Raw genomic sequence first — 24,311 nt, 5'->3', positions numbered from 1 at the left:
AACAGCTTCCTTGCCTCAAGGCGCTGGACAGAAAGACAGGGCACCAACAACAACCAGCCCACCAGAGCGGCCCCTGCCAGGCCTGACGGCTGTCGGGCTCAACTGCCCCCACTGCGGCCCCTGTAGCCCAACAGCCCAGGCTCCGTGGCCCCCAGGAAGTACATCAGGCCCAGCAGCCCCTATCCACCCTGGGCATCAACACCTCTTTCAGGGGACAGGAGGGACCCACCTGGTTTGGAAGCTTGCAGTCATCGGCTGGCACCCAAACAGCAGCACCCTGGCAGATGAGTGGCAGGCCCAGCTGCCCCCAGGCATCAACACCACCCTCCTGTCCCCCACCACCATCCTTCAGGGGTTGGCAGTGGCTCCCTCAGAGCATCACCTGGGGGCAGCCACCGCCTGGGGGAAGCTTGAGAGGCCCGTCAGCCCCCAGCACCATCTCTGCCCTCACCCTCCCCTCCACCATCCATTAGGGGATGGAAGAGACCACAGCAGAGTATAGACCTGGGGACATCATCCAACAGACGGACGACCATTGCCTGGGGGAAGCCAACTGGCCCAGCAGTCCCCTGCACCCCCCAGGAACTGTCACCAACCTCCCACTTCCCTCCACCATCCTTCAGGAGGTTGGAGCAGCCCCCGCATGGTGTCAGTTTGAGGGCATCATCCGACACCCAGAAAACTACAGCCAGGGGAAAGCATACCAGGCCCCACAGCTCCCAGCCCCCCACAGCACCAACTCTGCCCTCCCGCTCCTCTCCACCATCCTTCAGGATGTGGGAGTGCCCCCCCCCCCACGGGGTCAGCTTGGGGGCATCATGCAACACCTGTAAAACCTCTGCCTGGGAGAAGTATGACAGGCCCAGCAGCCCCAAGATCCCCCCAGCACCACCTCTCTCTTCATGCTCCTCTCCACCATTGGTCAGGGGGTGGGAGCATCATCACTGGTCAACACAACAGGGGGTTTTTTCTTTAACATCCTTATTCCACCTTCTGTACTGAGTATAGCTTTTCTATAAAAAATCTCAGCACCACACATGATCATATTCAAAACATCTATAACTATACGGAATATAGATATTGTAAATTAATTCAATAAAATTCAACAACAAAACAAAATAACCAAGAAGCTGCTTCCTTCAAAAGACAGAGTATTCTGACGAGGAGAAAACAGCAATACTAACATCACGTCATGGCATTGCCATCAGGGCTCAAGCTAAGGCAGCCAGCTGACCAGGGCAGAACTAGTGTTAGACGCTGCTCAGTGACAACACCCAGAACAAAGTAGCAAGGATGTGAAGTGTAGGAGACTACTTGCGCTTATCACATTCTGTCTGCTGTAACAGCACTACTCAAAGATTTCTAATCGGGCCAAGATCTTTGTGAAGCAGCAGTTTGTTCATTACTGCCATCATGGCCGCACACCCCTACTGACTGTTGGGCAGGGCTGCAGTGGGGAACGCCCTCCACACGCAGTCCTGGGCAGGCAAGGGCTGTCGGTGCACAGTGCCACACGCTCCTTGCCATCTGCACACACGTGGGCTGGCTTTGCACTGCCAGGCACATCGTGTCGCCTGGGCACTGCAGGCCCTCGCTTGGTGGTATGCAGAGACAGCGGGGCCAACAGATGAAGTAATCTGTGTTGTATGCAATACTTGTATGACTTGGGAGCTGACAATCCTTGCGGGTCTCTGTCCTGCTCCAATTTATAGGAAGGAGAGGAGGTCCATACATGTATGCCTGGGCATGGTTCAAATGTTGGAGGATGGACGCTATTACGATTTAGGGTGATTAGGAAGGGAAGGCGGGCAATAGAAAAGATAGGAAATAGAATCAAGGAGTCTTCATAGGAAGCAAGAGGGAGAGAGAGTCACCACCATGGATCTGGCGTGTTTTGTAGTTCAGTCATTGATCTTCAGTAGTGGTGGGTCATCAGGAGTTGTTGTTCCGCTAACGATGACTGTGACCACGGCAACAGTTTCCAATGATAGTATAAACTTACAAATAAGTCCAACGTGGTTCTGTCAGCTCTCCTTGGTGTGACAGCTCAAATCCAAAATGGTTGAGTCAGCTCTCCTTGGAATGGCAGCTTCTGGCTCTGGGATCTCATCTTCTGGGCCTTGCCAGCAGACAAGAGGGAGCAGGGATGCCCACCTGCTTCCTGTTCTTCACAGGACACGATGGTATCATTCCCCAGTTTTCCCATACCAAGCTGGAGCCAGATCTTCTGCCAGTAAACACTTCTGAGCACCCTCTTCTGGAGGTGAACAGCTCTGGAGGAAGGTGCTTTCAAATGTCCACAAAGTGATGTTGATTGTCACACAGTAGCACCCATCACTTGCCTCCTCCATAAATCAGTTACAGTCTTGTTGGTGAACCTGAAGACAAAAGGTCAGTGCGCTGGGACAAACAGCCACACACCAGTATCACAGAATCACAGAATGACCCGGGTTGGAAGGGACCTCAAGGATCATGAAGAACCAACCCCCCTGCCTGGCAGGGCTACCAAACATACACCTTTAGTAGATCAGGTTGCCCAGGGCCCTGTCCAACCTGGCCCTGAACACCTCCAAGGACGGGGCACCCACAACCTCCCTGGGCAGCCTGTTCCAGGGCCTAACCACTCTCCTAGTAAACAACCTTTCCCCCTAATATCCAACCTAAATCTTCCCTCTTTCAACTTAAATCAGTTTCCCCTTGTCCTGCTATTACCAGCCCCCTCCTCATCCTATGTGGAACACCAGTGCCAGCAGTGCGGCCGCCATTTTAGAACCCTCACCACGTCACCTTGGTCACCGCTGCCATGCGCAACGCAGTCGCCTCTGACAGTTGTGGCAGTTAACAGCCATGTCAGCTGCAAAGAGGACGAGGGTGGAAGTTTCCCCTGTTTCATGCGGGAGGATGGAGCTGGGGGCCCTAGGAGTGAGAAGGAGGAGGGGGCCCGCCATGACCACCAGGCAGAGGAGGGGTAAGAGAGCCCAGTTCCATCGCGCCTGCACCAGCCTGGTGACGAGCAACCATGTGGAGCCCATGGAGGTGGATCCACCTCCAGAGGAGCCCATGGAGGTGGATCCACCTCCAGAGGAGCCCATGGAGGTGGATCCACCTCCAGAGGAGCCCATGGAGGTGGATCCACCTCCAGAGGAGCCCATGGAGGTGGATCCACCTCCAGAGGAGCCCATGGAGGTGGATCCACCTCCAGAGGAGCCCATGGAGGTGGATCCACCTCCAGAGGAGCCCATGGAGGTGGATGCGCCCGCGGCATAGCTGGCCTGGCATCACACCACCGTGCCAGGCCCCGCATTGGCACCATTGCAGCTCCACCGTGGCTGGTCCAGGCACTGAGCTCCTTACCCGCTGCTCGGCCCCTGCCCCCGGCATTAGCTGGGTGGCATTTTTTGTAACATCTGCTCCTCCTTCGGGCTTCTTCTGCAGCCACGTCCTGTGGGCCCCCAGTCCCATCTTTACCCAGTTATTCTTGTTGTTTTTTTTGGTTAAGTTTAGTTTTAGAGTTAGGTGTAGGTTGTTGTTCATGTTTTCGAGTTAGGCATAAGTTTTTGTTCATGTTTTACTGTTAGGAGTAGGCTTTGGAGTAGGTTTAGTGTTAGGAGTTGTTGTTTTCCTGTTCGGAGTAGGTTCCTGTTCTTGCTGTAGTGTTAGGAGTAGATTGTTGTTCCCATAGTAGAGTTAGGCATAGGTTACTGTTGGTACTGTAGGGTTAGGTGTGGGTTCCTACCAGCAGTTGGCAGCAAACAGCGCTCGCTCAGTAAGCACACGTCTGCTTTCTCCCCCGGAGCTGTGAATGCGACTGCCATGAGAGCAGAGGTCTGATGCCATCTGCGAGGGATGGGATTTGCATCCGGTGGCTTTTCCATTGCAGAATGTCCAGCAGCAGAGTGTGAGTGGCCGTGAAATGAAGCTGGGCCTCAGGAGAGCAGTCTGGAGCTGCGTCACGAACATCCTGCATGACCAGCGCAAGGTAGGTGTGCCTTACTGTAAGTGTGCGCTGAAGCAGTTTTGGTTAAGCACGGCTCACTCCTCTGTCTGCAACAGATGGGCTTTCTGCGCGCTTTATTGCTGTGGCCGTAGGATTCCCTCTTTCTTACCATCTGATCTGTGAAGGCTTTTGTGTGGGAAGGGTTTGAGGAATGAGGGAGTAGAAATTGCTTTAGTCACGAGACATCTGGAAAGGTTTCACAGAAACGGCGACATTTGCAGTTCCGTATTTGCAATATTTGCAATACGTTCCGTATTGGCATTGGCTGTTGTGCAAAATACTCATTGGGATAGAGAGGAGGGAGTACCTGCAGAAGATCGTTCTCTTCTTGTTTTGAGGAAGCCGGGGAGGGCTCAGATTGCAGCTTAAGCAGTGTTAAGCAGCAAGAAGGAAGTATTGGTTCTTTTCAGAGACAGCCTTGGCTCTTCCGCTGCTGCCAGTGGGGAACATCAGCAGAGAGCATCTCTAAAGCAGAGAGAAGCACATGTATGAGAATGAAAGAAAATTACATAGATTATTCTATGTAGTATTTGAATGAAGAGGTGAGAAAGAAGATGGCAGTGTCAAGCATGAGCTGATGAGAAGGATTAATTCTCATTCAGTAATATAAAAATGCAGCAGACACTGATGATGCTGTTGGATCAGGGAGCAATGGAAGAGCTGCATAATTTGATAGTCAGGCTTGATTTGCCATTTGAAAGTTAGGTGGAAGATACTACTTTACTCCAGAAAGGATGTAATACAGAAGAATATAAGGCTACAACTCTTCTAAAGTCTGGAAACTAGAGAAGCAACTTGGAATGAGAATTTGATCTTACAATTCAGGATCTATGGAACTGAACCGTGCATGTTCCTCTTTTTATGCTTTAATAAAAAGAGGAAATATTTAATAAAAATAAAAGTTTTGTTAATTATCTATAAAATACATTTTTTATGCAGTCCAAGACAGTTGCGCTTCACTCAGCATGGCCCAGGCAAGCCAAAAGGTTGGACACCTACGAAAGATGCATGATGGGAATGAAACAGACCAAAAATGAACATTCAAAACAATCCAGTAGTCCAAGTAAAAGAGAAAAATAAACCAACAGTATTTGTATGGTTGGCAGTAATTCAACAAAATAGAGAAAGCTGCCTGAGCAAGAAATCAGAGCAAATAAACTCATTGGGATTACCTTATTTCTTGCATATCAAATACAGGTCATTGCGAAAGTAATTTCATCTCTTTACAAAACACAAACAGAAGGGTTGGGGGATGGTTAGAATATACTCTGAAATGTTTACTCCAGACTGGAACACTTCAAACAGTAGATAAACATTCATGGATATTAGAATTCCCCCCAAATGTATTTGGCTTATTTTTCTAAGTTTATTAATTTAAAGCTGAATTCACACAAGTGAGGGAAAGCATCTTTCTTCCACACAGAGGAATTGGCACCATCTTCTCTCCAAAGAAAATTCTTTAAAAAGATCCAAAAATTAAGTATACACAAATGTATATTCAATACATTTGATTTAATACACAAATGTGTATTCATGCTCTTCTCTCCCCCAGATTTCTGCTAAGTACACCAGTCACGTGAAAAAAGCAAGCCAGGCCATCCTGAACAACTACAGTTATTACTGCACAATGGGTAAATAGCAATCAGTCCTAGAGATACTGTTCCTATACAGGGGAGGCAAGACAAAAATAAATAAACCCTTAACCACAATAAAATCCAAACCCAGTTTAAGAAAGCTTGTATTTATTTCAGCCTCAATGGAGTCAGTTTGAAACTGTCAGAGAGACACTGTACACCTATATACAAATTTAAGAACACAACGGAGTAACTGTTACTGTTTATTAACAACCAGTTTTAATAATATGATAAAAGTATGTCCTGAGAAAGGGGAACAAACATGCTTCTTCAAGGTTTTTTAGCTGCTCTGGATCTCAGCCGTCGCTTGATGATCAGATGATCACTTTCCTTCTTTTGTTCCTCAGATTCCTGAAGAAAACATTTCAAAAGTTACTCATCTTTTCACACAAGACTGACAAGCTCTTCTTGACCCACGCAAACATATTTCTTCCCCTAAATGGATTTCAGAATGGCATTTGCTTATTATATTTTATTCAGAAAACTATGGGATACCGAGATCATTTTAATGCAGCTTAATCACAAGGAACAAATATGGAGAATGTACAAAATCCTGTTTATCTTAAAAAAGCACACACATCTGAGGAAAGCCTGAAGGCAGCTTTCATTTTGAAATACTTGTTTTCAAAAGAGTATTATAATACTTGTTTTGTGAAACATGAAGCGTTCAGAAAACATTTTTAGCCTCAATCCCTGTAGCTATGACTTGCCCAGAATTTCAGTTCTCGGTTCAGTTCCATGTTCTCAGAACTACAGTGAGAAAAGAAATTGTCTCATCTTCTTCATCCTCTAACAAAAAAAATATAACATTTTGGTTTCTGCCCCTATCATTCGTCAAATCATCAAAAAATTCAGAGGGATATTACAGTATGGGCAAATGATCACTTTGCTGAACAGAAAAAGGACTCTAATATAATTAAAAGATGCAGTTCCAACAGAGCAAGAATGTTCTTAGCACAATAGCTGCCGACAGAGTCATGAAACTGGCACATCAGATCCTTTGCAAGTTGGCTTAGACAGGAGATCATAGTTTAAGCATACCTAAAAAGCTGTGTAAGTTGTGCTCTAGAAAAGCGTGTAGTAGAATAATCCCACTCCAACACATTGAAATTATCTATGATTCCAAATTAGAAGACATCTCCGTGATTGCTACATCACCTACTTAGTAAACTGTAAGTCAGCCAAACACAGAGATCTTTGAGGACAAACTAAAACAGAACAGCAGGAAGACCAACAAGAATGACTTGGTAGAATAAAGAAATACCTCAGTACTTTCAACCTCCCCCTGCAAATAGATGAAACCTCCAGTCTGTTTGGACTCCTTAGTAGTTTATTTTAAGCCAAGACTACAGTATAATCGCTTACCGAAGAAGCAGGTATATCTAGAGGGCCAGAAACGACAGTGGAATACTGCTTCCTTTTGGATCGTTTTGGCTTGGTCTCTCCTTCTTCGAGACTTTCAGGTTCGTTTGATTTAGGAGAACTTACTGCTGACATCAGCTTCTTGGCTAGAAGAAATTTTTTTTGATACATAAACCAATCAACTTACTGGATTTGTGAGTCTTTAAATCACTGAATGCAAAAAAAGCTTCGTAACAAACTTGGTTAATAAACGACACATAAAATTTAAGTGAAAATACTCAGAAATTGTATTTGTTCATCGAGGCTCTTTATTGCTTCTATAGCTGAAACAGTTTATAGGTTCAGGTACGGCAGCTTAAAGCATGCATTAAAATGGAGTATGAAAGACAATCATGGCTCAGAAGTCGTTGGAAGTCAGAAACTTCAGCAGGAGTTAAACAACAGGCCTAACTTTCATGCTGACAGAAGCACAAGACAGAACCAACTTTCTCTGTATACTTGTAGGTTTTCACAAATGTAATAATGAATCTCTGAAGAGACGAATAAATGCATTTACTTCATAAATCAAAGGACAACTTAACATGGCAGACAAGTCTAAGAACACATACATTAATAGCCTACAGCAGAAACAAGCCATTCTACAATGTCTAGAAAACATGGAATAAAACTTATTCTACACCAACCTTTAGAGTGTATAATAGAAGGAGAGCTTTGAATAAAATCTCCAACTTTTTGCAGTGTTTCATCCTTCTTTTTAGTCAGTCTTGAAGCATGTACTCGCTTTCTCAGGAAGTAGTCTTTTCCGGATTTCTGTTCAACAGAGATGTGAACATGTGAAACAAGATCATTGTTTAAACTTCATTTTAGTTCAACGTTATTTTAAGTTGACATTTTGAGCTTTACTACTGACACCTCTGTTCATTATGCTGATGAAACCACAACGGCAAGTAATGTAGACAATTTTATACCCTTTAGGGAGTTGGCAAAATCTCAGCTATTTCAAGGCATACGTTTCTTAAAGTTTCTTAATAAGGCAGTAGTTTCTTTACAAGTAGCTCCCAAGCTGTGGAGTTGTTTCTTACATAAGCTGTTCTAATTACATAAAATAAACAAACATACAAAACAGCAGACAACAGATGGGAAAAATCTACTACTCATACTCTGACCATGCCAAGGATACTGCTATCACATGTGAACATCTGTTTTTAATAACTGCCATGCATATTAATGATATGAACCTTAGTTTAATACAAGGGCTTCACTTACAAAAGCACACGATAATACACTAAAGCTTCTCTTCCCAACTATTCAGTGTGCAATATCCTTCCCTCCAAATCATTACACAGTACAGCCATTACACGCTCTGGGGACAGACTGACTTGCCCTTTGGTTAGCTTATGGAATTTAATAGGAAGAGCTCATAAGCATGTAAGATTCCCATTCAGGTATACACATAAGGATAAGACACTGCTTCTTTCGTGTTACAGGATCAATTAATTAATAATTAATTAACAATTACAGGAAGTCCCAAGCTAGCTTCAAAACTAGAACAAAAACCAACCATTTTCTCGTCACTTGCAGAGGGTGAATTAAAAGCCATGACAGATTTTGTATTTTTCGTGTTCTCACTTTTCACCAAATCCTGGGAAAATAAGACACGTTTCAGCCATGATTCTTTTGGAAAGAACAATTGATGTCACAAAAGTGAACACTTTAAACATTTTTGCTAATAGTAGGGAAGTATTTGCTAGTGGTAACTATTCCACTGTAAATCAAATAATAAATAAGCATTCAATTATAAAAACAGGACATTAAGATATCAGTATTAGACATCTCATGATGTCTAAAAAGCTGATTTATGTCTACAGGTTTCAAAGAAAATACACAATGGAGTTAAGAGAAATTCCCTTCTCTTAAACCATTATCACTGAGCTTGGCTATTAGTTTTGTTCATTAAAGCAGTTCATTGATTAAATTCTTCAACTACTTTACTGAGGTAGAAATAGCATTTTTTTAATGCTTGAATGAGAATGGTAAAAAGGCATCAGATATTTTGTTTTCTGTTGGGTCTAGGTCATACCTCATCCATGTCATCACTTCTTTTCTTTTTTGCCTTAGGCATTTTCACTCCTAAAGGTATCATGCTGCCGTGCTGCTTTATCTCCATCTTATCAGGTTGCAGAGGTGTCAGTGGGATTTCCAGCTCCGGTTTTGGGAACCGACTAGTTTTGCCATTTTCTGTGGACACTCCAGAAGAGTCGAGGACAGTTCCCAAATGCTCCTGATAGCACAGAAGAATTTTAAGTGCAAGTGTTAAGGTAGCCATGAGATTAAAAAGCTATAAAGCATCTGGAAAAGGATATGTAAGCATTCAATTTTCCTGCTGTAAGAACACTTGTAACAGAAGGAGTCTATTTCAGTTACAGCAGAGTTTTACCCCTCTTTCCTAGAACTTGTTACATTTAAAATTATTTCCAATCTATGATCACAAAAAAAGTTCTCCATGTTAAACTCAGCCTGATACTTTACAAGTCATTTTTTCTCAAGGGCACAGACAACTACACTTTTTTTTAATAGAGAATGGTGGTAGAACTGACACGATTTTCTTCATCTCAACTCTGCTGTGTCAGAACTGGGCAGGAACAGGAGCATTTGATTCAAGTGTTCGATTAACTTCCAGCTTAATTTTAGGGAATTTGCCCTTCCTCTTCTACACTAGAGATGTTATTTACATAAGTAAGGTCCAGCTGGCAAGGTGCAAGCCCAGTACAAGTCATTAAAGAACTCCATTGCTATCTTTTCCCTGGAGAGAATTCAGACATTCAAGCAATGACACCGTACTTAAGCTGAAGGCTATCATGTACCTGCTCATGGTCAAATGGCAGCAAATGCACAGCTAAGTGACAGGGAAATGTCAGTATGCATTTCCCCAGCAGCACTTACTGTCCACAATCCACCCAATCCTGTTTTTCTCAACAGGAACAACAAAGTCAGAACTGAGATCACCTGGACTCCTCCTTCTCTATGGCAGGAATTCAGCTAGCATATCAAAAATGAGTTCAGATGCTGGTTGAACACATGGAAGACAGGCTGCTGGGGACATCAGAAAATGGTAGATGGCTGCTTCTACTGCTGCTAGTAACTAGCAAACTCCAGTGTCCCAAACACAGACTAGCAGCTTTTACTACTTACACTGTTCCGACCCCCTGAGGGGAGTCTTCTTCCTCTCAAAAAGTTACCAAAGATTGTAGAAAGACAAAAAGTAGTCAGAGCCACTTTATCAGGCTCTGCTAAGAATCTGAATGGAGTATCACCACCCACTGTATTTCCAAGAATTAAGTTGGTTAATAAATACTTTGTTTTTAAAATATATGTAACTGCTATTTTATGAAAGTTAGCAATTAAAAACTTATATAGGAATGATTAACATCATCTGCTAACAAAACAATATCCAGAAATCCTGCAGAGGAAGAAAATAAGTTCAATTTGCTGTGCCCGTTTCAGTGGCTCCATGAATTTTTTCCTAGTAACTTATCTAATCATGAGCCACTTCATAAGCATTAACATGAGGAGAGTTTTCAACAGCACCTGACAAAAATTCATCACACAATTGTTTCAACAGCTTTTTTTCCTATCAAAGGCTATAAAACAGGTGATCTGATCACCTTGAAAGGGATAAATAAATTAAAACTTGGGAATTGTTTAGAGAACATGAGATCTTTTCCTACTCATTCCTTATCAAAAGCAATACAATCACAACATTTTCAGATCTGAAGTTTCATACTAACCTCAGATTCATTTAATGAAGTGAGGCTCCTAGTACATCGACGTGACAAATAATTGTCTTCAGCTTTGCATCTTAGTGGAATACTTTCTCCAGTTTTAGTTTTGCTTTGTTGTTTCCTAGGCTGTAAATATTTAAAAGGAGTAAAGATTAGGCTATGCATGAGACCTCCAAAATATCTCGAGTTTTCTAAAGTTACAGTGTAAAACCTCAAGCTCAGACGCCACATGAACACGTAAGCTGAAACACAGCACAAGTGTGGGAAGGTAGTAACATCTATTCATTGTGTGATCTTCAGATACACCCTACTGGGTCTCACTAACAGTCTCAGGCAGTATTCTGCCTCCAAAAGAGAGAAAGCGAGACATTATTCAGGGACAAAATCTGTAACGCTGGTCGTTTTGTCATCCATTCCCCCCATACTCTGCACGCTCACAGCTGCTATGTTAGAACACCAAAGGCTAAACCTCTGCCTAATCTTCAGCATCCACATACGAATACATGGAAACTGCATGGAAAAGTTCCATAATGTACACAGAGAGATGGTGTCCTAGTAAATAAAATAGTTTTGAGAAGATGAGAGCTCATGTTTGAGTGGAAGACAAAAAGAACCAACAAGTACTCATCACTGAATATGTAGTTAAAGGACTATATGCTAAGAAAAATGATTCTAGCTCCAGTATCTCCTAGGAAAACAGAAGAACAAAAAGGGGTTAACAAGATGTTAAGTACTTACTTTCTATAAATATAATCGTACCTTTTCATTTACAGAGTCATTCCTTCTACTTTGTCTTTCTTCAAGTAAAGGTATTTCTGGCAAACACTGAGGGCTACTGTGGTTAATGTGTTGTTTTAATTCCTTTATAAAGTCATCTTTGTCAGCCAGTTCTTTTCTTAACTCTTCTATCACAGTTGCATTATCCTAATAAACAGTAAAGACTGCTGAGTTGTGGGATTGGCAAAAGGAATTAACACACACAAGCAGTATTGCAATTACTTAGTAGCATCAGTTTTAGAATTGCAGGCTAGAACACTTAACTATTCAAGAACAGTAACATTTCACAGATTTGTACGGTCACTGTTACAAGTGCAGTAGTCACAGAATTGCCTGGGAAGTTGTAATACAATATATTTTGATTCTTCTTTTTTACTTATGTGCTTCAGCCTTCATCTTTCTTAAGATATAATAACCCGAGCTTTTATTTGTTCCCAAATCCTCGGTACTGTGAGAAAGTCGGCAGTTGTAGGGGAAGTTTTGCTATGAGAACATCTTTCTTCTCAGAGAAAGTGAATCCAAACATTCTCAAAAGAGCACAACTCATTTAGTCTTCTGTTTAGCTTCTGAAATTCTATGCTACGGCTTAGATTGGCTATCCTGATTAAAAGCTGGATGTTGAAATAAGAAATGCAACTTCCAGAGATCATCCCCCCTCTGCTTTTTGATGCTTCCCTTAATCTCTCTCCACATCCCCTTCTGTCTTTTCATGCCATTGTAGATACTACCTCAGAGAAAGCAAAGAAAGTAAGAAACCTGAGACAGAACTACCATCCTAGTATTGAGCCTAGCTTGGGATCCGGAAATGCTGTGAATTATCAGAAAAAGCAACACATGTCCAGTCTGATTGTAGGATCATAAGCATCAAATTGACATCTGTTTATCTGAACTACTGAAAAAAATTGAAATTTTAGTAATTAACAGAAATTCTGTTTCTGAAGAACAAAAATAAAATCTGGTGCTTTTTTTGGTTAGTTGCACATGATGTCAATACGACAGTGTTCAAGAACAGAAGCACACCCAGAATACAAAGAGCAGGTACAGGAGTCTTACAGAATTTATGGGTAGCTAATCAGGTAGGAGGAAAGGAGAGCTGACCTTGCTTGAATCCTTTAAGGCAGATTGTCTCAGTTCTGCTATTTCTGTCTCTTTTTGTATGGCATTAGAAGCCAAAGTTTTGAGCTGTTTTTCCAAAGCTTCTACTAACTGATCTCTCTCCTCACGCCACTTTTGAAGATTATGGTCCTTTTCCTCCAGCTCCTATATTTCATGTTGAAAGAAAAGCATACACAGTAGAAACAAGCAGAATTTTTAAGACAGCCTAGAATTAATAAGTTTTTCATATAGCATAAATAAGGACTCAAGCTGATAAAAAGAGTTTATGGAAGACATTTCAATTAACATATCGTGATGTCACTCAACAAGATCAGGTTACATGCATGTATTACATATGTATTTACTATGCAGATTATTGTATTTAAAGCAATCTGCCAGTGCTCTGTAGTGACTAATTATTTGAATACCTTTTATGGTCTACCACTAATTTCAGTTGGCCACTTTCATTTTGCTCCAATTTTTTTTTTGACCTTTTTCCTGTTGCTTGGAAAACCTGCATCATTCATTTAATAAAAATTAAGAGCAAGAAAAATACCTGCTTAAGTTGTTGGATAGTATAGTCTTTATAATCCAGCTCATCCTTAAACTGGTTATTAATCCTTTCAAGTTCATCCATCCTGTTCCTGAGGGATTCCTCCACAGAACGCATCGTGGACACCTGTAATGTAAGCACAGCTCACGGTTCATTAAAAGACTTCTGTAATCCAACCTGGCCAAATACTTCTTTGTTAAATAAAGAGGAATTCACAAACAAGTGCTGAGTAGGAAAACGACAGCAAGTGCAAGGTTACCAAGGAAGACATGAATTCATTTTTAAGCTTCAATTTTCCACCCCAAGCACACCCAATAAACTTTCAGACTAAGATCCTGCAAAATGGGTTTTAAGATATCTACTTGTTTAATAATTAAATTTTAACTATTAACATCACTGAAGCTGAAATTGAAGAAAAAAAATATACATGCTTATATTAAAGAGCCTCTGGAAATTAGTCTATTTCTCTTCAAGTAAATAGCATTCTTCTTCCCAGTTATCAGCGTTTTTTCACAAGACTTAGGTTTTAGGCTTTGGAGTTACCACGGATACCAATGGCAAGTCACCAGTAACGTAGAGATAATAACAAGTCCCCTCCAGAGGCAGATTAGCTATTCTCTTCACAAACCTTATTCCAGACTACTAACCAACTTTACTTTCCTCTGTTCATTATCTATGCGAAACCATGTTTTAACTTCTGGTCCCCTCTAGAGCTTCAATGGCAACTTTACCTAAGATTTGCTGCTAGCCACACTAGTGTGAAATTTCCAGCTTCATAGTTAAAGTTTGAGAAGTTTTAACAGCAAAAAGCCAAGCATAATCTTACAGAAAAAAAATAGCTCAGTTGACTACAAACCTCGCTTTGTACTTGCTGAATTTGTTTCTCGGCATCAGAATGTTTGTCTTTTAGATCTGCATACTCTTCTTCTTTCCTCTGCAAATCCTTTTTCAAATTCAGTACAAGGGCAGAACTCTCAGAAAGAATATTTTCTAGCCTTATGTTAAAAATAAAGACACAAAGAACATTACTGTTACACATCTCATGGAAACAGCAATTACAGCTTAATCCATGCCCTGCCTGTTGGTTTCTATTTGTAAATAGACTCTTAAATCTATCTAGACCAGTGACAAGATTTAAACAATTACTTTTGAATTTCAGCTTGCTTCTCATAATCAGATTCTGAAGCAATAAATTATTCAGATGCTATTCTGAGGGATATACAACAAAACCACCAGAAATCCCCATATTATTCTTTATTTCCTTGATCACTCCTGTTTTCCCTTGGAACTCAAGTAGCATACCAAAGCATCCTAAAGTAGTAGTTTGGCCATTGATTAGCATGCAGATGCATTAAGTCGAAGGGATGTTCCCATTAACTATTTTTAACTCTAGTTCATTCTCAAAGGGCTCTAAGTTAACTCAGTGGTTACTTACGATTCTATACGTTGCACTTTCTCCATTTCACTCTTTTCCTTTTCCTGAAGAGAGTGTTTCATCTGCTCCAAGCTTTCATTTAAAGCCAAACTTTTCAGCTGTTCTTCCAAAGCTTCTACTAACTGATCTCTCTCCTCACACCACTTTTGAAGATTACGGTCCTTTTCCTCCAGCAGGGCAACAAGTCTTTCCTAAATGAAGAACAGATGAACAGTGAACATCACCTACTACACACTGAACTGTTCTAACACTTCGGTAGTTAGCACCGTTTTACAGTCTTAGTAAATGTATGATCTCTTCAAGATCCACAGGAGCTCTAGAACTAGTTGCACTACAAACTTACAGAAGCAAAACCATGCTTCTATTAGACAACCTACATTACTCTCCTTGTGAAAAAATATTAGTATTATTTAACAACTTCAATTTGCTCATTTAATAATTACTAATGAGCTTTAGGAAAATAAAGTCACAAAGTGATAATAATACTAAGCTCCTCACATCCTTCTATGCTGCTTGCAGGTCCAGAAAGTCAGGACTAACTACTTCCAGATGTAAAAAAAGCTTTGCAGAATGTACAGATTCACATGTTTAAGAAGTTACATGACAAGAGCCCAGCAAACAGCTCAAGTAACTCAAGTGACTTTGTTATCAGTCACTATTTGGAAAGTGATAAAGGAGCAAAACTGTGGCCGTTTGACCAAGTATTTTTATTCAGTATCTGGAGAGAAGTTTGTGGGGTTTCTTTAGAAACTCAATTGCCTTTTCTTCCTTATAAAGGCTTAATGGACTTCTGCTTTGCAGAAAATTGAACAAACAAAAGCTATTGTACAAAATACTTTCTTAGCCTCATTAAATAGTGATCTATTTTTCAACTGTAATTTTCTTATTGATGTCCCACATACGTGACATTTCATTATGCACTTATGAAAGATCTTTCTTTTTGTGGCCCCCCCATTCCTTCCCTTTCCAAATCAAGCAGTTCTCATATGGGCTTTGGCGCATAAGAAAGCAAGGGGACTTGGACAAGCTGCTCTTATGCACCCTTACTGTTGATACTTGGTATGTAGTTGTCTCGAAACTACAGGCACCAGACAACTCTGCCAGGACCTCATCACTTACAGTTTCTGCTTGTTGCTTTTCGTAATGTTGTCGGTCCTCAGCAAATTGTTTCATTTCTTTGTTGCGAAGATTCTCAGCTTCTTTTATCTGATTTAGGAGCTCTTCTTTCTCCTCCAGCCACTTTTTTCTATCAGTTTGATACTTAGTCTCACTTTCCTATTTCAAAGAAACCAAAAATGAAATAGTGAGTCATTAAGGAATAAAAGTCTTAAAAGCCAGGTCATCATTAAATAGACTTGTTTCTGCAAGATAACAGAAACATTAGCAGTTTTTACTACAGAATATTCCCAAAGGCAGGTATTGGATAATCATTAGTTCTTTTCCATTAAAAAATAATCATTTCCAGTATTTCTTATTCAGACTGGAGAGCCTCCATAAAACATCTCTTTTTCTTTATAAATGTTCACACAAGCTTTACAGAACTTACACCAAAAGTCAGTATAAGAAAAACTCTTTTAACTTAAAAACTTCTAACACTTTACGCTGCCTTGCAGCAGTTGTAGAAAAACTTGCAGCTCCTTTAGGGTTGAAAGACAAAGAAAAGCAACATAGTTTACACTGTAGGAGTAGTCTCCTTTCCTATCAAACCTACTGGCAGACATTCTCATATATAGGACAGAGCACCTGAGAAACTGCTTGGAAAAAATAAAAGTCTTTTAACCAAGGAAAATTAGTAGACCCGCAGCCCAACAAAAAAGGCTTCCTGGTGATAAAGTTAGATGATGATTTCGATAGCTTATATTAGTTGCCCAAGCAACTAACAGAAAACAGTTTTGACAAATACACCGTAAGTTACAATTTGCTTTGAGTTAGTATTCCTTTCTTGCAAACAACAATTGTATAAGTATACTCTGCTTATAGCACATTGACGTGGTATAGAATGAAGCAATGAATGTTCAACTTTCCCCTCTTCTTGAAAAAGTGAATTGGCTCTGCGCATTAAAAAAAATATCATGAATAAGCTTACTCAAGGTGAAGGAGGAAAGAAGTTCAGAACCATTCCACTAACAGAGTGGATGTAACCTATTGTATACTCACTTAGAAAACTCCCACTGCCAGCCCATTACTTTTATTTAAAAAAACAAACAAACAACAACAACAAAAAATAACATCAGATGGGATAAGACAACTAACTGTTCAGAGGCCAGCAAAAGAAGCGCTGCTCATGGCAGCATAATGTAGGGAAGGCTACACTTCCTATAATATGGGGGCATCAGTGATGCCATTCTTAACGTACCACAAAAAAGCTGCACCTGGTCCCTATTGCATGTTGCACTGCAGCTTTTACAGGAAGTTTCTGTAATCAATATAACAGTTTACTTTATCAAGTTACAACTTTGAAGTTAAGTTACCTCCAGCTCTTTTTGCAGCTTTATTAATTCTGTATTGTTTTCATTCAAATTTGCCTCATCACTTTCGTTGTTCTTTTGCTGCCAGTCACTATTGCTCTGGTATTCCAGTTCACTGTATTTCTGTTTCCATGCAATCAGTTCTACTCAATACACAAAATGAGGTTAGATAGCATATCATTTCAAGTATATATTTGAAATACCACACCAATGACTTTTTACTAAAGCCGCTTCGGTTTTATCTGCTATAGACATAAAGAAATAACAGAAGCCTTTAACTACAAGAGATTTGTTGTTTACTATGGAACGTTAATGCCTAAGTAACAGTTACATGAAAATGGAAGTGGCTATCACAGTACGTCTAAACCCCTTTTGCATCCCTGCTCCCTTTCCCTGGAAAGATTACCTGAAGCTAATTTTTGGTTCTCTTCTAACTGAGCTTGAAGCATTTCATCTTGTTCAGGCTGCACTTCCTCTTGTTCTTCTAATGTCATCCGCATAACTTCAATTGTTCTATCCCTTGCACACAGATCTGAAGGTTTGAAAAATTAAAGATGAACTCCCTACTAGCTCCCATTATTCTCAAATCAAGATTCTCCCATGACCAAAAGCTCTTTTAAAAGAAATAGAGCATCTCCATTGAAATATTTACATACAAATACATGCAGATATGTTTTAAAATCGAAACACAGAAGACTCAAAGTCATTAGCAATGTGACAACAATTACACGGATATTCTACACACACACACACACACAAATAATGGCTGACCGTCACATAGTTGATCATAGTCTTTGGAGATATCTTCCATCCTCTCAGTTTCCACCAGCTCCTATATTTCATGTTGAAAGAAAAGCATACACAGTAGAAACAAGCAGAATCTTTAAGACAGCCTAGAATTAATAAGTTTTTCATATAGCATAAATAAGGACTCAAGCTGATAAAAAGAGTTTATGGTAAGACATTTCAATTAACATATCGTGATGTCACTCAACAAGATCAGGTTACATGCATGTATTACATATGTATTTATTATGCAGATTATTGTATTTAAAGCAATCTGCCAGTGCTCTGTAGTGACTAATTATTTGAATATATTTCATGGTCTACCACTAATTTCAGTTGGCCACTTTCATTTTGCTCCAATTTTTTTTTTTTTTTGACCTTTTTCCTGTTCCTTTGAAAACCTGCATCATTCATTTAATAAAAATTAAGAGCAAGAAAAATACCTGCTTAAGTTGTTGGATATAGAAGTCTTTATAATCCAGCTCATCCTTAAACTGGTTATTAATCCTTTCAAGTTCATCCATCCTGTTCCTGAGGGATTCCTCCACAGAACGCATCGTGGACACCTGTAATGTAAGCACAGCTCACGGTTCATTAAAAGACTTCTGTAATCCAACCTGGCCAAATACTTCTTTGTTAAATAAAGAGGAATTCACAAACAAGTGCTGAGTAGGAAAACGACAGCAAGTGCAAGGTTACCAAGGAAGACATGAATTCATTTTTAAGCTTCAATTTTCCACCCCAAGCACACCCAATAAACTTTCAGACTAAGATCCTGCAAAATGGGTTTTAAGATATCTACTTGTTTAATAATTAAATTTTAACTATTAACATCACTGAAGCTGAAATTGAAGAAAAAAAATATACATGCTTATATTAAAGAGCCTCTGGAAATTAGTCTATTTCTCTTCAAGTAAATAGCATTCTTCTTCCCAGTTATCAGCGTTTTTTCACAAGACTTAGGTTTTAGGCTTTGGAGTTACCACGGATACCAATGGCAAGTCACCAGTAACGTAGAGATAATAACAAGTCCCCTCCAGAGGCAGATTAGCTATTCTCTTCACAAACCTTATTCCAGACTACTAACCAACTTTACTTTCCTCTGTTCATTATCTATGCGAAACCATGTTTTAACTTCTGGTCCCCTCTAGAGCTTCAATGGCAACTTTACCTAAGATTTGCTGCTAGCCACACTAGTGTGAAATTTCCAGCTTCATAGTTAAAGTTTGAGAAGTTTTAACAGCAAAAAGCCAAGCATAATCTTACAGAAAAAAAATAGCTCAGTTGACTACAAACCTCGCTTTGTACTTGCTGAATTTGTTTCTCGGCATCAGAATGTTTGTCTTTTAGATCTGCATACTCTTCTTCTTTCCTCTGCAAATCCTTTTTCAAATTCAGTACAAGGGCAGAACTCTCAGAAAGAATATTTTCTAGCCTTATGTTAAAAATAAAGACACAAAGAACATTACTGTTACACATCTCATGGAAACAGCAATTACAGCTTAATCCATGCCCTGCCTGTTGGTTTCTATTTGTAAATAGACTCTTAAATCTATCTAGACCAGTGACAAGATTTAAACAATTACTTTTGAATTTCAGCTTGCTTCTCATAATCAGATTCTGAAGCAATAAATTATTCAGATGCTATTCTGAGGGATATACAACAAAACCACCAGAAATCCCCATATTATTCTTTATTTCCTTGATCACTCCTGTTTTCCCTTGGAACTCAAGTAGCATACCAAAGCATCCTAAAGTAGTAGTTTGGCCATTGATTAGCATGCAGATGCATTAAGTCGAAGGGATGTTCCCATTAACTATTTTTAACTCTAGTTCATTCTCAAAGGGCTCTAAGTTAACTCAGTGGTTACTTACGATTCTATACGTTGCACTTTCTCCATTTCACTCTTTTCCTTTTCCCGAAGACAATGTTTCATCTGCTCCAAGCTGTTTTTCATCTGCAAAATTCTTGAATCAGATTTGCTTCTTTGCTACTTAAGTCTTCAACCTTTTTGTCTGCATTTGCAGACTTCTCCTGCAGAGTTGCTGTAACTGTCTCTAGATTAACAATAATAGATTCTTTTTCTTTAAGTAATTCATTGAGTTTTGACACATTGTCTTCCATTGCGTTGGAAGCCTCCAGGAGATACTCAAGCTCTTTTATTTTTACCTCACAGTTGGCAACTTCCTCCTGAAATTGTGCAATCACTCTCTGATCTTCTGCAGTCTTTTCTTCAAAGTCCTGAGTTTTCTTCTCTATTTGCTCATGTAACTGTTTCACAAGATCATCTTCCTGACTAGTGTGAGTTGTAATCTCACATAGCTTCATTACAAGTTGACGATTATGATTTTCAGCATTATTCAGTCCCACCTTTAGGTTTTCATTGTCTTGAAGCAGTGCTTTGATGTGCTGACTTTTTTGTGAGGAAACATCAACAATACTTCTGCATACTTCCCAAATCCTTTCAAGACTATAGTTAAAGGAGAGGTCCTGCACAAGATCTGAGATGGAAGAAGTCTGTGACTGAATGCATGCAGAACTAATTTGAGATGTCCCTGGCTCATCTTTTTCAGAGACTGAGGAATCCTTTACACTGACAAAGTCAGTACCGATGGCATGAAACTCTAAGTGACATTTGTATAATTCATCTAATTTGGTCCGCATTTCTTTTACTTGTGACACTTTATCAATTATATATTCTTTGGCAACTTCTATGTTGTTAGTTAGTTGGGCATTTTTGTTTTCTAGTGTCATATTTATAGATTTCTGTTCATCCAGTTCAGAAGCAATTTCCCGATAGTCAGCTTGACCCTGCAGAATTTGTTCACGGAGGACATCAGCTGTTTCTTCAGAAAAAGAAAGCTCAATACGCAGGCTTGTTACCTGCTTACTGAAATCTTCTTTTTTATTTTTTTCTCTTCTGCATTGTTCTTCAAGCACAGTTAAATGATGTTCCAAGATTTCAGTTCTTTCCCTCAGTGCTAGTACTTCCTTTCGGTACGCGGAGCACTTTTGTTTCATGTGTTCAATTGTCCTTTGCTCTACAGTGTTCTTTTTCTTTCTCTCATTTACAACTACTGTAAAACAAACAAACAAACAAACCAAAAAAAAAAGGGGAAAAGGAATGTAGCTCAGATTGATTAAAATCATTATTACATAGCAGTTCACAACACCAAGTAGCAACTTCTAAGTGAAAAACTGTCGTAATATGCAATCCATGCCCTCACATCACATAGTATTTGATACTAGTGAAGGAATTAAAGTCCTCTGAACACGTAATCAGGTGCCTCAGATTTCTATACAGAATTAACAGCAAAAGGTTTTCAGTCTGGAAGAATACTTTTACCATGGCACTACTCAAACCTTCCACTCCACACCAGTAGAAAATCTAATTACATTTAAGAAACATGGGAACGAGATAGATAATTCACAGCTATATTCTTTCTATCTCCCCTGCTTCAGCAATCCCTATAAGGTAGCCAGGAATCACTCCATCTACATCTAAATGGTAGATAAACAGTTCTCTAAGAAATTTCATTCCAACTCACAGTCCTCTTACTTTCAAAAGAAAGATAAAACCCTGGACAAGTTGATCACTTAAGTGTTGATATCTGTCTCTCTTATTCAGTTCTCTAAACAAAATATGAGGATTCCTACTTCTGTCCACACTTACTCTTTTGCATATAAAGTTCACTCATAAAGTTGTACAAATTTGCAGATTCAAGTTTCCATAAATATTCCATTAGCTTGGGGCTGTTTTTTTCTTTAACTGGTGAGCAATTAGCTAAAATCACATGCATTTTCTTTCTATCAAAAGCGACTTCTGCTGTATTTCATCATTGCTTTAGAATCCAGTTACGTCCATTCCATTATATGCATACTTTAAGTATTAGAAAAATAAATATAAGTCAAGACTTACTAGGGATTGGGTCACCACAACAATATATTCCATGGTGATTCTTGTACAGTCCTTTTATTACTACAACTACAGAAATGCAGAATTTTATAGCACCCACGTGCAGCCTGCATTACATACAGATTCACATGTACTGCATGGAAACAGCCTCTTAACTCATCTAAGGAGTTTTATATACAGCCCTCAACTGATTTAGAAGTCATACTGAAGAAACAGCAGTGGCATATTCCACCCCAAACCAGGTTTTGGTTTTGATTGCTGCTCCCAGCAACACTAGTGAGGGGAATATGATTTATAAGTAATCTAAACACTTTATGCTGAAAACAACAAGCAAGCACTAAAGCAAGATAAATAAGACTAGGGAGAAGATGTGTAATGTTCAGTCTAGAAGCTCCTTACACAGGAAGTAGGGAAAAAGCATTATTACAGAGCATAGGAAACAAGACCTAAAAGCTCAGAGAATGGTGTAAATACACTGAACTTGAAGCTGAGATAACCTAGCATTTCCTAAAACACTTTTGCTCGTGCTACTTATATAACTAATTCTACAAAAGAACCAGCACAACATACCTGTGCTCATTGTTCTACTGTGTATATTTAACATAGCTAAAGAATATATATTAAGCAGTTTTTGAAATTGGACGCTATTAATACTCACAAATAGAAGAAAAATTTAACATGATTGAATACTCAGTACTTCTTAACAGAAAACTTCATGCTGACATTGTGACTATCAGCTACCCATTTTAATTCCTATGTGGAGCATTGCTGTCATTAATTTTTAAATGAGAACTTTGGTCATATGATTAGAACAAACCCACTACTATTTGGAGTATGGAGGAGTCCACATCCCTCCCTCAGTCTCTGGTAAGATGCTTATATGTGATGCCATTCAGTGGTCACATTAGGATTCAATATTTATGCCAAATAAAGGCAGCAGGGACAAATCATCCAAGAACAGCATCTCATCCAAAGAAGGCCTTGACTTTCTCCCTTGCACATATTTTGCAAGAGGAATACAAGAAAGGAAGGGAATACAGCTAAGTTTTACATTTTCCCTTCTACATTGTATATGCCTCCCGTAATTCTAGGAACACTGATGCTCAGCTGTGCCCAGAAGTGAAGTTAAATGCATCAGAGCTTATCCAAACCATTTTGCTCAAATATTGCCCATGAGCGAGCAATTAGCAGGTCGTCAACAATTTTGATAGTTGCTTCAGGAAAAACAAAACAAACAAACAAAAAAAAGCACTTGAGCAGCTGATGCTACTCAGAAGATCAGCAACAGCAGTTGAAACAATCCTAAAGAAACTGCTTTAAAACTATTACCAAATCTGCAAGTGCATCAACAGATGAGGAAAAAGCAGCAAAAAGGAAAAAAATAGTGCAAAAAACTTTTATTCTTAAGCATTCAAAAATGAACAGCATAGGACCTTCTGAAAAAGGGATATTTACATAACAGTTACTTCTATTTACAGTTTAACACAGTGGCTTTTCTCCTTATACCATAAGGTACGCGCTTCACAGCCTTTTGCTTCCTATCCGGAATAGGAAGCAATTTATTGTTTTGGAAGACACCCTGTTCAACGATGGAAGAAACTGTACCTTTCTTTGGAGGTGGCTCTTCCACAGTAGGCTTATCTTCATCAGTACTGCGCTTTCTTCCCACTTCCAACTCAGTTTTCTCTTGTTTCAGTGCTTTAACTTTAAATATTTACCCGGTGACTCTATAGACATCAGTTACAAATCTCAATAGCAGACAGAACAAGTACACCTTCAGATAATGACAAGTGCAATACTCGGTAGAGTATACAAGGGAAAGCAAGAGCCTAGCAGGTTACAAAGTAAAAGACTTGCACACAATCAAGAGTTTACCAGTTTATCAAAGAATTTCCTGTTTCCAAGAAGTCAACAAAATTACAAACATGGTCAAAGAGCAAATGGTCAGCTCTCATACAAGTTCATCACATCACACTTCTGCTAAGCTGCTAAAATCACTTTCATCGTGACAGATATAATCCAACCTTAAAGCTTAGTCAGCTCTGTCACGCATATTTTAGATTGTGTCCTTGACCACAAGTGAAGCTTCCTTACTTACAAGATGACGATTGTTAAGCCATGCTGGCACTGCCAAGGACTGATTATTCATATTTAGTAGCTTATGAAAAGAAAAGCTTCAGAAGTGTTCAGGCCACACAATCTCACAGATAGAGTTGGAGCCTTGTTCTTGGAAGAAGTAATAGGTGAGGACATGACTACTCATCACAGTCAGCTTTAATACCATGGAAATACTAAGTTGCAGTGATGCAGACAGTCAGAGACTAAGAAGGGTCAAGTTGCTAAGCTTACAAGGTTAGAGATCTGAGTGACAGAATTAACTATAAATGTTTTCAGAGCTACTTCAGGCTACCAAACATCAAAAAATGAACAAAAACCACCAGAAGTGGTATGCACACATACTTAATCAAGCTAGACTTCACATATTCAGTAGCTTGCAGAACATTA

The 24,311-nt window shown here is 39.6% G+C and overlaps 2 protein-coding genes across 2 annotated transcripts; both read right to left on the bottom strand.

Moving 5' to 3' along the window:
- Positions 1-5,722: 5,722 nt before the first annotated feature.
- On the bottom strand, positions 5,723-19,847 carry LOC146754363 (kinesin-like protein KIF20B). The gene is made up of 18 exons (XM_085527540.1): positions 19,765-19,847; positions 19,186-19,324; positions 18,333-18,455; positions 17,875-17,935; positions 17,510-17,635; positions 17,107-17,246; positions 15,683-15,910; positions 14,636-14,826; positions 14,057-14,195; positions 13,204-13,326; positions 12,651-12,812; positions 11,535-11,699; positions 10,782-10,901; positions 9,074-9,274; positions 8,555-8,635; positions 7,677-7,803; positions 6,997-7,139; positions 5,723-5,982 (listed from the first exon to the last, which is right to left on the bottom strand). The coding sequence occupies exons 1-18, from the start codon at positions 19,845-19,847 to the stop codon at positions 5,902-5,904; spliced, it is 2,433 nt and encodes an 810-aa protein (XP_085383666.1). The 3' UTR covers positions 5,723-5,901.
- LOC146754362 (kinesin-like protein KIF20B) lies at positions 19,844-23,504 on the bottom strand. Its single transcript, XM_085527539.1, has 2 exons — positions 23,412-23,504; positions 19,844-20,967 (listed from the first exon to the last, which is right to left on the bottom strand). Exon 2 carries the CDS (start codon positions 20,909-20,911, stop codon positions 19,844-19,846), a length of 1,068 nt encoding a protein of 355 aa, XP_085383665.1. The 5' UTR covers positions 20,912-20,967; positions 23,412-23,504.
- Positions 23,505-24,311: the final 807 nt, after the last annotated feature.

Source organism: Coturnix japonica, chromosome W (genome assembly GCF_054131305.1).
Source record: "Coturnix japonica strain WE chromosome W, WE-NBRP24, whole genome shotgun sequence".
Classification (NCBI taxonomy): Eukaryota; Metazoa; Chordata; class Aves; order Galliformes; family Phasianidae; genus Coturnix; species Coturnix japonica.
Note: the sequence above shows the minus strand (reverse complement) of the source record. Positions and strands in the feature narration are given on the sequence as shown.